Below are 13,870 nucleotides of genomic sequence, written 5' to 3' on the forward strand. Positions count from 1 at the left end.
CAATGACTGATAGTATGGCCTGGTAGCAGATGAAAACAGCATTGCTTTACACTGAGTGTTAAAACAAATGCTCTAATATTAATGTTGCATGGAAAATGTATATAATGTAAGCAGCAATAATTACAGTGTTCCTGGAGTTTTAAAATGTTACTGGTCAGTGTGTTAGCAGGTAAGGAGAGATTCACCTGGAGAGCTKAGCACTTGTTGTTTCTCCTGGAGGGCCACAATCTGGGCATATCCTTGTTGAGAGACGTCTTCTAAAGCTTGTGTTAGAGAGAAGTCAGGCCCTCCGTGTGTCTCTACAGCAATACATGGAAGGGACGCTGTCACGTCTGAAGAAATAATGTGGTTTGTTATTAGTTAAGCTAGCTAGCTTCCTAAATTAGCTTGTTGTAGTCCTACTAACGTTAGCTCTTTAGTAGCCCCAAAGCCAACAACTTTAGGCATACTTTCTGCTGTTTTAGCAAAGCTTCCCAAGATAATACAGATAGTCCAACATTTTATAAGGAATTTGCTATATGTTTTCTTGCCATTTTCCACCGTCATCCCAGCAGAGTTGGCCATGWTGACACGTTTGTTGTTGTGCGCGAAACAGAGTTGATTTTCGCGCTCAGCTCAGCACGTGCGCTCTCTTGGCCTGGCGGACGTTCTTGGGGGGTTTCCGGTGTGATTCCCCCAATACGCCCCATATTGACTGACTTCACCTTTGCCGAGTAAAACAATATACTTATGTTAAGAATTAAACAATTAAAGAAACCACAAGTTCGGACACACCCAAAGAGTTCCATTGAATTGAGTGGCTCATCTTCATTTTCCAGATATTGGAGAAACGTTCATTTGTGCCATTCCCTCTCAAAATGTAGGGGAAATAAATAGTGATTGTTATTAAAATCCATTAGTCAGTGAAGTAAACTAAGGGAAATGTGGCCCTARTTTTCGTATTAATTTATTTTACAATGGATTGCCAGAGGTCCGGATTTGATTATATACATAATTTGTATGTGATAAATGACAGGTTTCTGGTGGTATGAGACAGTTTACATGTCAGTTATGTGTATTTACATGTTTCTTTGTTCCCAGTGTGAGGCCATAGCCTACTGGTTAGGTCCACAAGTGGTGTTTTAGGGTTAGCGAATAAAGTAGGGACCATTCTCTCTCTCGCTCTCTCTATACCTTTATAAATCTAATTTACGATATGAAAAGACGGCAGTTATGGAGAAAATGTGTCTGTAGGCTATTTGATTGCACACAGCAGCCCTCCAGGATATGTACTCAGTCACCCATTTTGTTTCCTTACTAAAACCAGAATATTGGAAAGATATAAGTGTAGTATCTGGGATCTACATCTGTTTATATTAGTTACTATGCTGTTACTAAGCAGTGATGTATTACGGCAGTGTTACGTTACTACACCTAATAGGAAATGCACATGCACACTATTGTGCCGGGGGCTGTAGAGCACGAGAGGTTTTGACTAAACGAAAACTAACTGTACTCCCGTCTCCTGCCTGGTCATTTCTCCACAACACAAATATTACAATAAGGAAGCCAGTACTGATACATCCCCATTACGCTTCCATGCACACTTCCTGTAAGTGTGTGCGCGTGTGTGATGGGATCAAGTCCTTTCAGTTTTTGTGCAGCCTACTGGAAATGTATTGCGACCATCCAGATGAACAAAACAAGGTTTCTTTCCCAGGCCCATGCAGCCTATAAAGCCATGACCCAGTAGGATTTGGCTGTGAAGGCGCTAGCTGGGCTGAAAGCTGGTGAGGGACCCACCATTTGCTAAACAATAGCCGATAGATTTGATTTATTAGCACAGGTCCTGACAGTTATTTGTGCTGGTGTAAGCGATGTGAAATGGCTAGCTAGGTAGCGGTGGTGCGCGCTAGCAGCCTTTTAGTCGGTGACGTCACTTGCTCTGAAACCTTGAAGTAGTGGTTCCCCTTGCTCTGCAAGAGCCGCGGCCTTTGTGGAGCGATGGGTAACGATGCTTCGTGGGTGACTGTTGTTGATGTGTGCAGAGGGTCCCTGGTTTGCGCCCGGTTTGAGGGAACGGACTAAAGTTAAAACTGTTACACTGGTGGATGTAAATATTTTGTTTGGGTTTGTTTGCGCACTAAAAATAGCAAATTGTTTGAACGTGATGACAGTTGGAGTTCCCCATTTGTGGTTGAATGCTTAGGTATAGGGAAAACACTGGGCTATTATTGTTAACATGTTTGCCTCCAGATGTAAAGTTCTGAGTTATTAGCTGCTTGTGGTTTCTGAGTCTTGTGGCTTTATAGAGACACGTTTACGGTGTACGCAATAGGTACAGGTGTGTGCCGGTGCCCCATAACCAGTTCTGAAAACAAAATGTATGTGCTGCAGTGAACATCATGATCTTATAGGCTATTGAGCCATTACATCCTATGCACTTTTTATGCGTTTGAATTTCTCATGTGTGTTTATTAAATAGAGCCCTCCTCAGTCAATCTCAGTCTGTCCCATAGACACAACAGGATAAACTGTATGTATGACTCAACAGGGTGCTCCCCCTCCTCCTACTGTCCCTCCTTCCTCCAATCCCACCCTCCTCTGTGACTCAATATAACCACAACTATTTCCTGTCTGGTTCCCTGACATTGTCTCTCATTCCCTGTGTTTCATCAGCACTAAAACGTGTGTGCCAAAGAGACGGTTTTGACTAGGTCACAGGTGTTCCTGTTTTTACCCTAGTCTGCATTGTGTCAACACAACAAAACATTAACTAAAAGTATCTGTTGCTATTATTTTGTCCACTCCATCCTTCCTCAAAATAGGAAGAGAGACAGTGAAGAGGGGATGGATRGAGATACAGTACCATTAATAGCTCTAAAACAGGGGTTGTTGGCTGTGGGTGGTCAACTACATTAATACCCTGTTATTCATCTCATCTGCTGTTATTTGGGCTACCTGTGTTTTGAGGTGAATACTGAGGTTTCCATGTGTTTGATGCCATTCCATTTGCTCCGTTCCATACATTATTATGAGCTGTCCTCCCCTCAGCAGCCTCTACTGATTTGAARTATAGTAATTTGATGGCATCAGCAGTTTTACAAATTAAACCTTTATTGAAAGCCTAGCTGATTCGTGTGCTATTGTTGCCCATTTTCTGAAAGGTTATAGAGTGGTGCCAGCTATATGCCAGACTGAAAACAAATGAAACAGTCTTTGTTTCGGTGGACGACTTTAATACTCTCTTAACAGTGCAACTGTAGAGCTGAGATGATGTAGTTAGGTGGCGTTAATGCACGCTTTGACATGGAAATGACATGGGAGTGAAGAAAGCTTTCAAGGGAAACATAGTGTATGTGTGTTGAATTGTTCTAATYCAAGCATGGACAGATCGATTCCTCACTTTTCAAATGGATTTTCATGTGAAGAAGGCAAACTGAGCATAGTAATGACATTACGCGTCAACAAAAGAGTATCTCATTTCATTTCAATCAGAGACATGAGGCGAGGTGGGGGATCGGCAGGACTATAGGGGTCAGTGAAATCAGGGAATGAGTAAGGAGCGTAGGGGGCCTCTAAATGTGCATGACACAGCACTCCCAGCATGCAACACTAATTGGAGTTATTCCCTTCTAACCACAGAAAGCACATCAAATCGAGGCGCCCTGCGCTCGTACGCCTGAGGGACAGTGTCAAGTTTTCAGAGGTCTGCTGAGGTAAAACAGTCTCTCAGGGTGAAACGTAATGGTCTAATGGTATCCCTGTTTTCCTATCAAATGGGTTGAAGCATGGCAATATTGGTGATAATAACAGAGCATTTATCATCTCTCTCCTGTATTTTTACAATTGTATATGGCTTTATTGGAATGTTCTATAAACACAAAAAACTGAACACAGAATTGAATACGAGAGACATCAGAAAATACATTAATATTGAAAACTTCATAAAACTAAATTAAAAGTAAGCCAAATTCAGTTTGTTTTCGCAGTATAAAAATACAAAAATCTATTCCATATGCAGACAGTCCAGCTATCTAACAGATATGAATTCCACCTCATCTACAGCCCTGAGCTGGGAATGGGATTAAAGAGATATCAGTTACTAATTTATCAATTAAGTGCCCTGCGTCTCCTTCCTCATTCATCATCTGCTGATTCTGAAGGCCCCGAAGTAGCTTCCCTCAGCTTCCGGGTCCAGCAGCCAGGAGTTGGACACGCTGACATAGATACTGTCCCCGGGCCCCAGGGGGAAAGCCCCTCCTTGCTGCTGACACCACATGTGGTAGTGGCCCCYCTGCCAGTGCCTGGTGCTGCCGCTTTTCATCAGCACAGCTGGCTTGGGGGGGGCACTGTGACTGTGACGCTCGTGGAACACGTATTGTATAAGAAGGGCACCAGCCCCGGCCCCAGCCCCATCTACTCTGTGAATGCTAGGCTCTGCTGAAACCCCCCTTCTCCCTGGAGCATGAGACTCAGACTCCAACAGTGACTCCTCTACCTGGTCGTAGTACCTGAAGCAGGTTTTGGCGTAGATGTAGTACAGGCCTCCCTCGCGGAMCAGGATCCTGCCGTCATGGTACCTGATCTTGGACAGGTGTCCATGGGCGTAGTCCCAGTGGATCATGGTGTTCTGGATGTCTCTCTGGATGTGCCCACTGGGAGGCTGAATGGGCAGGTGGGCTGATGGTGTGACCTCCCTGGGKTTTTTTGGGCACCTCTGTGACTCCCCTCTCTGGAGGTCGTCCGAAGTCTCAACTAGGGCTGGTCCGGTCTGGGTGACCTGAAGTTGCCAACAGAGACAGCGGCAAGAGAGGTTAGAGGTCACAGTAGCCCAAATCCCTCATTGGGCATCGATAAACTGCTGTTAGATGCATTTATAGAGTTATTGACCACTTGTCACTTAAATTTTTTTACTGCAGTAGGCTAAATCAGGGTCACACAGTGTATTTCTTGGTAGTCTTAAACAAATCTACTTTGAAACAAGTATTCACCTTCACACACATGGTTGTGGGCTTAAAAAGAAGACATCTGCACCATGTCAGATATAGAGTTGAAATGTATTACATTTTGAGCTTGCATTTCAATATTACCCTTTATATACATGACAGAAGACTGAAATATAACAAAACCGTTTGACATAGAAATATCGGATTTTCTGCAGGTTTTTGAAATAATGTTTATTAATTATGAAAAATATGAATAACATTCCACCCATGAGGCCACTAGGTCACTTTATATGTACAGTATATACTGTATTCTAGTCATAGCTCATCCTATATAACTACTGCTGTACACACATTTTCTATTGATATACTGTCCCTACTGTCTATACACACCAATATACATATTTATATTCCGGACTCTGACATTGTTCATTCTGATATTTCTTAATTTCTTTCTTTTTACTTTTTGGATTATGTGTATATTGTTTTGTATTGTTAGGTATTACTGCACTGTTGGAGCTAGAAACACAAGCATTTCGCTGCACCTGCGATAACATCTGCAAATCTGTGTAAACCAATCAACTTTTATTTGATTTGTTGCTCTCTTGTAATACATAAGGCTACTTTGTAAGCCATAAGCAGCAATAGCCAGTAAAACCGTCCATACAATATGAAACACTTTGCCTCTGTTTGAAGTTTAATGTGTTATAGATGTTGTGGTGAGAGAGCAACCACTTGAAATGGATTACATTTAGTGCAATGTGTATTTGTGGCAATCATTGTATATACTTTTTTTGTCCAATGTTTTCTTGCAGCACCTGCAAACTGTTATGACAATAACTTTTTTCTTACAAAATACAACTTTGTGCTATAGAATTACATAGATTTTATGATAATTTTTTAGAGGAGACTCTTGGTATAATCCAATCTAAGAGACCTATGCAGTAGTATCTGTATTACTATGATTACCTTACCTGTTGAAGATGACCTGTCAAGTGAAGTACAACAGCAACACTTGATACCACTTGAAGTAATCCCATGAAAACGACAGTACCAATAAGAGTTCTGTTTGAAGTTGGTTCTGTTCTCCTGAGCTGCTGAATTCTTGGCAGGCTGCTTTCCATTTCTTAAAGATCCGTTTAATACTGAACGTTAAATATCCACTGTGTTTCATAAAAACAGACCCGATGTTAGGCTATGCTTTCCCCGAGATATGTTTGTATTTCAGTGTATTCTCATTACCAATAGAAGTTTTAGGAGGTCGTTTTCTCAGTTCAGTACCCCCTCTTTGAGGACCAATCAGATTACAGATGAATTTAAATCGCATTATAACACCACCAGGGGTGCTGTTGTAAAATAMTGTGCGAAAAACATTATTTATGACTACAWATCCCAGAATTCAACACCACTCTTTGACCTTGCWGGAAGCGTGATTATATTCTTTACAATGTTACTAAATATGAGATGATAAACGCATGTAACCAGTTTACACTTACTTCGTATACACTGTAGCCAGATGCTTATGCAGAAATATATTCGACTGTGTGGCTCGTGCGCCCGCCTCATCTCGCCCCTCCACATGCGCAAGAGAATATGGAAGGAACTAGCAAATCGATCACTCGTATCATCAAGACGTTATTGTAACAATCATTTGGGAGATTTATACAGGAATGAGTCTGTACAAAGATATCTTCGGCAGCTTGTGGAAGAGTACAGAGATGTCACCAAAACATTACAACATGGGTTTCTCAACGAGCCCGCCAGGAAAGAGTTGAACAAGAGACAGGTGGGACTTTCACCAGTGGCCACTGCGTTTCAGAGCGCTGAACACGCCGTGAAAGACCTAGAGGAGGTTGAAACTCTGCTTCAGAGTAAGTAAGCTGTGTTCTGTTTTGTGTATTTTGTTAATTGCTAACTAGCTAGTGGTCTTTTTGTATCTTCCTTTCATAAGTGTCTGTAACGCCTGCGTGCCGCAATGACCAGAAGAGGTCGCCATGCTTCAATAACAATGTGCTAACTGAAATGTGTCATGTATCTGAAAATGTTGTACAGAGTCATCCATATTGTCCTTTTACAGGGACAGTCGGTTCCAAAGAGGAAGACCGACAAATGGTMCAGCTACTGAAAGAGGAACAAGCACAGATCACCCAAAGAATCGAGTCATTGAGAAAAGATGTACGAACAGACATTAGACACAGAACATTTTMAATRTCTGCCTTGGTCAGTCTGGAACTTGATGAGAAAATCTGAATTCATATTCCCCCAGTTGATCCAGACACTAGTACCCAGTGACCCACACGACACCAGTAATGTCCTTCTGGAGGTGGTAACGGGGCGGACAACAGGAGGTGAGTCTGAACTTTAATTACTCAATGAACAGCATAGGCCATGGACAATGGCTCTCCATTACACTCCTGGTCCTAATGCTAATGTATGTCCCCTCTCTGGTACACATGTTTTGATCCAGGTGACATCTGTCAACAGTTCACCAGAGAGATGTTTGACATGTACCAAGGCCTTGCCAGCTACAAGAACTGGGACTTTGAGATCTTCAACTACACACCTGCTGAATATGGTAATGCTTCTCTTCTGTCTGTCCTACTGTCTCTGTGTTKTATGGGTCACTGGATGAAAGTGTCTGCGTGTATGTATGATTGATTGGTGTKTTTATTGTCTGATTTGATTCACTCAGGTGGACTGCACCATGCGGCAGTAAGGATAGCGGGGGAGAGTGTGTACCGGCGTCTGAAGCATGAGGGAGGGACACAYCGGGTCCAGAGGATCCCCGAGGTGGGCCTGTCCTCCAGGATGCAACGCATTCACACAGGAACCATGACCGTCATCGTCCTGCCACAACCCAGCGAGGTACACCTGTCTGTCTGCCCCTATCTGTCTTGTCTGTCTGAACGATAATAMATTGGSATTCTGTTTTGTAGCTGGACATCAGCATTGACCCTAAGGACCTGCGGGTTGATACGTTCAGATCGAGAGGGGCGGGAGGTCAAAGTGTCAACACAACRGACAGTGCTGTCCGAATAGTACACCTGCCAACAGGTAAGAGCTTACAGTTCGGGGAGACAGAATATGTATTGAAAATCCACTTTAAGAAGATTTTTTATATCTTTATTGAAAACCAATGGCACTTCTCAATTCTTGATTTTGAATTGCTCTCCTGATATTGACTGAATTGAAATGGAATTTCTGACTGACCCCTGCTCTGACCCTAGGTACGGTGGCAGAGTGTCAGACATCCCGCTCTCAGCTGCAGAACCGTGACACGGCCCTGCGCGTGCTGAAGGCCCGCCTCTACCAGAGCATGATGGGTAGAGAGACGGAGCAGAGACTTACGGCACGCAAACAGCAGGTGATCCCCGACACACAGTCCCATCCAAACGCTTTACTGTCCCCCTCCTCCCTCCCCCCAACTCACCTCAGAGCCATTCATGTTACTCCTTCTCCAGGTGGGCACTCGCTCCCAGTCGGAGAGGATTCGCACCTACAACTTTAGCCAGGACCGCGTGACAGATCACCGGACTGGCTATGTGACCAGAGATATCAAGGTGGGCTTCTAACTATGCAAACAAGCAGTCTATAATGGAAGTTGATTTGTTGTGTAATGCTTGTCATGCTTTTACATGTAGGTAATAGTTGGTTAATGTGTCTTCTGTATTCTCTTGGCAGGAGTTCATGAGGGGYGGGGAGCCACTGGATGATCTGATCTCAGAGCTGTTGGAACACGGAGACAAGGAGGCTCTGCTGGACCTGGTGGTGACCTGCAGTCAGAGATACTGACTCAAGACAGTGTGACGCCTTAGTTCTGGGAGCTAGCTGACATGACCCACTGCTGCAGCACTGACAGGAGAACAGTCATGGAACCWGTGGCGCGAACACTGATCCTGGTTCAGTTTGTGAAAGAATGGCGACTGGGTGGAGAAAAGAGAGCAGAGAGAGCCTGGCTGCAGATAACCCAGCTCTTTAACCAGTCTCAAGCATATGCACAATTACACCCTAGCATCTTAATAAAGTCCTAAAATGTTACTGAAAATAGTTTGTGATGAGCCCTGCTCCTATTGGGTGTGTCAGAGCTATGTTTCAGCCCAACACACACGCTCTAATCTCAAGCACCCAGGCTGTCTGGCAGCTGGCCAGCCATGGCATCAGTATCTCTCCWACACAGCCATAGCAATGAGYGTGTATTGGCACCAATGAAGGRTTGWATTACCTTCRAGGCTACTCRAGCCCCTGTGAAATGTTTGAGTTGCTYTGACAGAAGTCTGCAAAATAAATCCATGGAAGACTATTGATTACTAAAGGCTGATGGACTAAAGGAAGAAGCATAGAGAAAATGTCCACACCAGCAGAATATATATTCAACTCGCAAAAAAAAAAAAAAAAGTACAATATTTCATCAATCATACTGTAGAAAACTTTCTTTGCATTCTCCTTCTCGCATACTCCAACCATGCTGGTACGGTTCAGCGCTGGGTTTCCCCAAAGCATCGTAGCACTAGGATCATGTTAATTCCATTGAAACTAAATAGACAAAAGATGACCTTAGTGCTAAGATGGGTTTGGGAGACCCAGGCCTGAGCATGTACTGGTGGTGATGTGGAAAATGACAACCACCACCACAGTAAGGACATCACAGCGGTCCTTCACAAGCCATCCAGAAATTATCCCGTTAAAAATACATCACACACGCATAACAAAATATCTCTGGGAATGATATTGTCTGTGTCTGTCACGGCTGTATGCTATTCAACTCAAATAAAAAAGCAGGAGGGCATCAGGCATTGAAAAAGGAAATTGTAAAGAGTAAGACAAACACTTCAAGTTAGGACTGCTAAAGCCACTGATCCAGCTTGTTTCAGACGTCTGCTTGTCCTATTCAACCCCAAAAGCTGCGGATATACTGTAACTTGGGTGATTGATGGGTAAAATTCAACCTGAACAATTATTAACTTATGGCATCTTGGTGAGTAGCTAACTCGGGTTCTCTGTAGCCCACAGGGACCTGACCTGCGTATCCAGGTATTGATATGACGTTGCTAGAATTGTCCCCTTACACAATAACAATAGTCTCCAACAACATCCCCCAGCTTGTCAAGCCTTGTGTTGTTTAAAAAGAGTTCATATCTGAGTTAGCCTGGGTATTAGTCATCATCTCCCCTTTGCCTCAGGCTCCTGGAGGATTTCCCGTTCTCTGCTTTCCTCTTCCTGAACGTGGCCCCGGCTCCCGACGCGGGGCCACCCTCGTCGCCTAGAGAGGTGATGATACGCTCCCTAAACTTGGGTTTGGGCTCAGACGGCAGCTCCGTGGGGGCGGGGGCGCTAGCTGCACCTTCCACCTGTGGTAGCTGCAGGTCCACTTTCTCACTGGAGGAGAGAACATGGGTGGTGGTGGGTGGGGTATAGAGCAGATAGGTGAGTTATTAGTTTAGCATTTAATTAGGCACACAACAACAAGTTGGCTAAAGTAGAGACAGACTAGCAACAGGGTCCTGTTCATTAAGGCAAACTGTAACAAAAGCTCATAGTTAAATCCAAATGAAGACATTGACAGTACAACAGTCTCTTACTAAGGCTCTTCTTCTTCCTGTATCTGCTCCCAGGCTCCGTAAGGGTTGGTCTTCCTGGGCTTCTTAACAGCAGGCCTCTCCTCTTTCTCCTCAGGCACAGCTGCCGGTGGGTCTTTGGCCCCTTCGTCTCCCTTCCCCCCATCATCATCCTCACCATCTTTATCCTCTCCCTCCTTGTCTGAAGGCGGTGTATTCTTTTTGTGGGGAGAGCAAATGATTATTGAAATGATCGCCAGTCACCATGACTCAAATCCTAAACTAATGCCCACTATTGTTTGTGCCCATTCACTACCAATGGGGTTGTATTGAGAACTCAGTCTCACCCTGAACTGAATCTTGGTGACCTGTTTGGAATCCTCCCCCTTCCCGGCTCCGTTGGTACTGTTGGAGCTGTCCTCCCCAGAGAGGGGTTCTGGCTGCAGGGCTGATGGGTCATCTATCCCTGGGGGGCCCACTGTCTCTCCTCTGGACCCGAGCTCAGAACCAGACTCACCACCGGCAGGGAGATCTGCAGGTCTTTCCCAGCTGGACTCTGTCAGAGTGGGGGARACATCAAAACTATGTCAAACATAATTATGTCAAACATACATCAKTCTTGTCATCACCTGTCTTTACAGACTGACCTCCAGTCTCTGTGTTGTAGTAGTATGTAAATCCATCAGGACTGACGGCCTCCATCCAGGCACTACTACCTAAGGAGATCTACAGAAAAAAAAGTGTGTTCATACCAGGACTTGAATGCATTACCTCGGTACATTACACTGACTCTAAACATATCAAATGGGTAACAACATACAAGAGACTTCCTGGTGAAATGAAAGGTATTAAGAAAAATACATTAAAAAGTAGTGTCTACCTCAGTTTGACCAGGCTGTGGAGATGGTGTGCTCTTTCCCTGTAACCCATATGGTTTGTCCCACTGAGATTCTGAAAAGATATAAAAACACAATGCTTCAGGAGAAAGGTGAATGGTCCTAGGTGTATGTTCAAAACTGATTTATTAAAAGTCACAGTCGGACTTTTAACCCGTCATCTCTGATATCTGCGGAGTTGTTGTGGTCTTCAGCCTACCCAGGGTTCGTACGGATAGTTGCAAACCAAATTCAAGGGCTTTCGAGGACCATCAATTTGTAATAGTTCCTATTATGCAATTGTTTCTATTCGTCACCAGATGGCGGTATATTTGCCAAAACCTAYGGTATATTTCGCTACTACCTTAGAAGCTCTACTCAATAATACGTGTTTCACTACTTATTTACTACATACATTAGTGGTAAATCAGTACTGATGATGTAATTTGAGTAGTGATGAGCAGAGTTTTGGGACATGCCTTCTTGTGAACACACATTTCTTATTCGCATTACTACAACTCCAGCTTTATGWCAGTATTGTAATTTTATTCGGCATTTGGGAATCTACTACTTAATAGCTACGRAAAAGCRTCTTGCTTCTGACTGGCAGCTTTAGAGTYGCCGGTCGGGAGAAGGGTGGGCTGTGTGAGGAAAACGGCACGTGAACGGCAACCAGAACAGCAGGAGCACGGCTGCCGCTTGATAAAGTGGAATATCGCAGGCCCCCCTTGAATRAGGAAACAACAAAAAAAGGTCTGGAGAGAAAAAGTCTCATAATGTAGAACTAGTGCAGGATGCAGCGTTGTACCTTTCCCCTCCAGGGCCGATTACACCATGCTCGACATGTCTACGTCTGATGCATTTATTTTCACCTTACACAGTGTGGGTTGGTTAGGTCCAGTGATGAAGTGGTAAGAAAAAGGTGGGTAAACTACACTGAACAAAAATATAAAAGGGTTGGTCCCATGTTTCATTAGCTGAAATAACAGACCCCATAAATGTTCTATTATGCACAAAAGGCTCTGTATTTGCCCAGCATTGTAGCTATCGATGTGACGTTTGGCAGTGCCTAATCAGTCGGTTCTGTACCTGCCTGGCTGAGTGGCAGTGTGGGTAGAATGAGAGAGCTCGCCTGGCAACCAGAGTGCGAAACACATGAAATAAAACTCGGTAGTCTACCTGGAAATGAATTCGTAAGAGCAATATATTTTTCTAATATTTTTCATATTAACATATTTGATAGTTTTCTGTTCTCCTCCCATTTTAATTCAAGTACTTTTCAAGTACCAACTTGAGAAAATTTCAGATTTTTAAGGTATTCAAGTAATTGAATTTCAGAGTGCCAAATTCAATTACTTTAAACACTTCAAGCACCTTGTGTGAACCTTGCCTACCTCCTGTCATAGAGTTGTAGTAGTATGTGAGTCCTTCGCCTGTCTTTCCCTCCACCCAGTTCTCTGATTCGTTTCTGGGCATCCTCTCCTTTCCAGGCTTTCGCTTCTTTTCTTGTTTTCGAGATGGAGATGGAGATGGAGATGGAGATTGAGATGGAACTGGGCTTGGAGTTTGGGCTTTGGTTTGAGATGGGGAACCTAAGCAAACACACAAAATCACATTGATATATATTAGCCATTTGAGCAGACACTCTTATCCAAAACAACTTACACTGTGTTCTAACAACTTTTTAAAAGCTTCAAGTTTCATTAGTCGTATGTACAGTATACACGTGGTATACATCATCCGACAAAATGCTTACTTGACAGGTTCCTTCTCGACAATGCAACAATAAGAGATAATAAAATATTAGAATACAAAAACTATAAGAAACAATGGTAATAAGTTACACACTTATTAGACGGTACAAATAAAAACAGACTGGCAGGTTATTAAGTTAGTAAATCAATAAAACATTTAACTAAGAAGTTACCTGATGGTTTTATCCCCAACCTTTTCATATCCTCCTCATAAGCTTTCAGTGCAGCCGCCTCCATCGTTGCAAACTCTTTAGACTGACGATCCTCCTTCTTCGCCTTGTCAATGCTCTTCTTTTGCATCTGTACAGAAGAGAGGCCGGAGTATCAGTCAAGTCACCAATGAGATGACAGCATGGGGTGAGAGTGGCTTATCTGGACCTTATCTCTGCTGAAATACACCACTAGGCCAGCCATTAGGGCTATGCATGCCAAGCTGCGTTTACAACGCATCAATAGTTTCCCTTGCAACAGTGACCCCTGTTGATACCTCTGTGTAATAACGTGTTATCAGCAAACTACATAGAGCCCAGATAGAAAACAGTATAGTCTCAGGTGATTGACAACATTTATGGCATCTGTATTTCTTATGCAGTATGGTAGCTACAACCCTGGCACTGACAGGCACCCATCTTTCTATGTTCCACAAGTGAAGGCAAAACCCAATGATGACAACTCACCTCAGCAATTTTGGCAGCAACATTTTCTTTGTGATTCTTCCCTCGTTCATGAAACTCAACACTCTGCATGAGAAACAAACAAGC

At 43.5% G+C, this 13,870-nt stretch overlaps 3 protein-coding genes and 1 pseudogene across 3 annotated transcripts in view; 1 reads left to right on the forward strand and 3 right to left on the reverse strand.

Annotated features, from left to right (window-relative positions):
- The window catches only part of LOC139025291 (coiled-coil domain-containing protein 122-like), a 7,689-nt pseudogene extending 7,125 nt beyond the window's left edge, over positions 1-564 (reverse strand).
- A 3,473-nt stretch (positions 565-4,037) lies between these two features.
- Positions 4,038-6,139, reverse strand: LOC112074051 (tumor necrosis factor ligand superfamily member 10-like). Its single transcript, XM_024141270.2, has 2 exons — positions 5,900-6,139; positions 4,038-4,762 (listed from the first exon to the last, which is right to left on the reverse strand). Exons 1-2 carry the CDS (start codon positions 6,047-6,049, stop codon positions 4,127-4,129), a joined length of 786 nt encoding a protein of 261 aa, XP_023997038.1. The 5' UTR covers positions 6,050-6,139; the 3' UTR covers positions 4,038-4,126.
- Positions 6,140-6,319: 180 nt separating this feature from the next.
- Positions 6,320-9,225, forward strand: LOC112074049 (peptide chain release factor 1, mitochondrial). Its single transcript, XM_024141268.2, has 9 exons — positions 6,320-6,796; positions 7,003-7,100; positions 7,192-7,273; positions 7,393-7,500; positions 7,618-7,790; positions 7,862-7,979; positions 8,153-8,289; positions 8,387-8,485; positions 8,607-9,225. Exons 1-9 carry the CDS (start codon positions 6,442-6,444, stop codon positions 8,715-8,717), a joined length of 1,281 nt encoding a protein of 426 aa, XP_023997036.1. The 5' UTR covers positions 6,320-6,441; the 3' UTR covers positions 8,718-9,225.
- Positions 9,226-9,273: 48 nt separating this feature from the next.
- The window catches only part of LOC112074050 (WW domain-binding protein 4-like), an 8,255-nt gene continuing 3,658 nt past the window's right edge, over positions 9,274-13,870 (reverse strand). Inside the window, exons 2-9 of the mRNA XM_024141269.2 lie at positions 13,787-13,849; positions 13,283-13,409; positions 12,750-12,947; positions 11,361-11,431; positions 11,128-11,206; positions 10,828-11,036; positions 10,505-10,698; positions 9,274-10,301 (exon numbers count right to left, since the gene is read on the reverse strand). Coding sequence (XP_023997037.2) covers positions 10,079-10,301; positions 10,505-10,698; positions 10,828-11,036; positions 11,128-11,206; positions 11,361-11,431; positions 12,750-12,947; positions 13,283-13,409; positions 13,787-13,849 — 1,164 coding nt within the window. The 3' untranslated portion in view covers positions 9,274-10,078. The remainder of the gene's footprint in view (positions 10,302-10,504; positions 10,699-10,827; positions 11,037-11,127; positions 11,207-11,360; positions 11,432-12,749; positions 12,948-13,282; positions 13,410-13,786; positions 13,850-13,870) is intronic.

The sequence above is a fragment of the Salvelinus sp. IW2-2015 genome, unplaced genomic scaffold (assembly GCF_002910315.2).
Source record: "Salvelinus sp. IW2-2015 unplaced genomic scaffold, ASM291031v2 Un_scaffold2474, whole genome shotgun sequence".
In the NCBI taxonomy this organism is placed as follows: Eukaryota; Metazoa; Chordata; class Actinopteri; order Salmoniformes; family Salmonidae; genus Salvelinus; species Salvelinus sp. IW2-2015.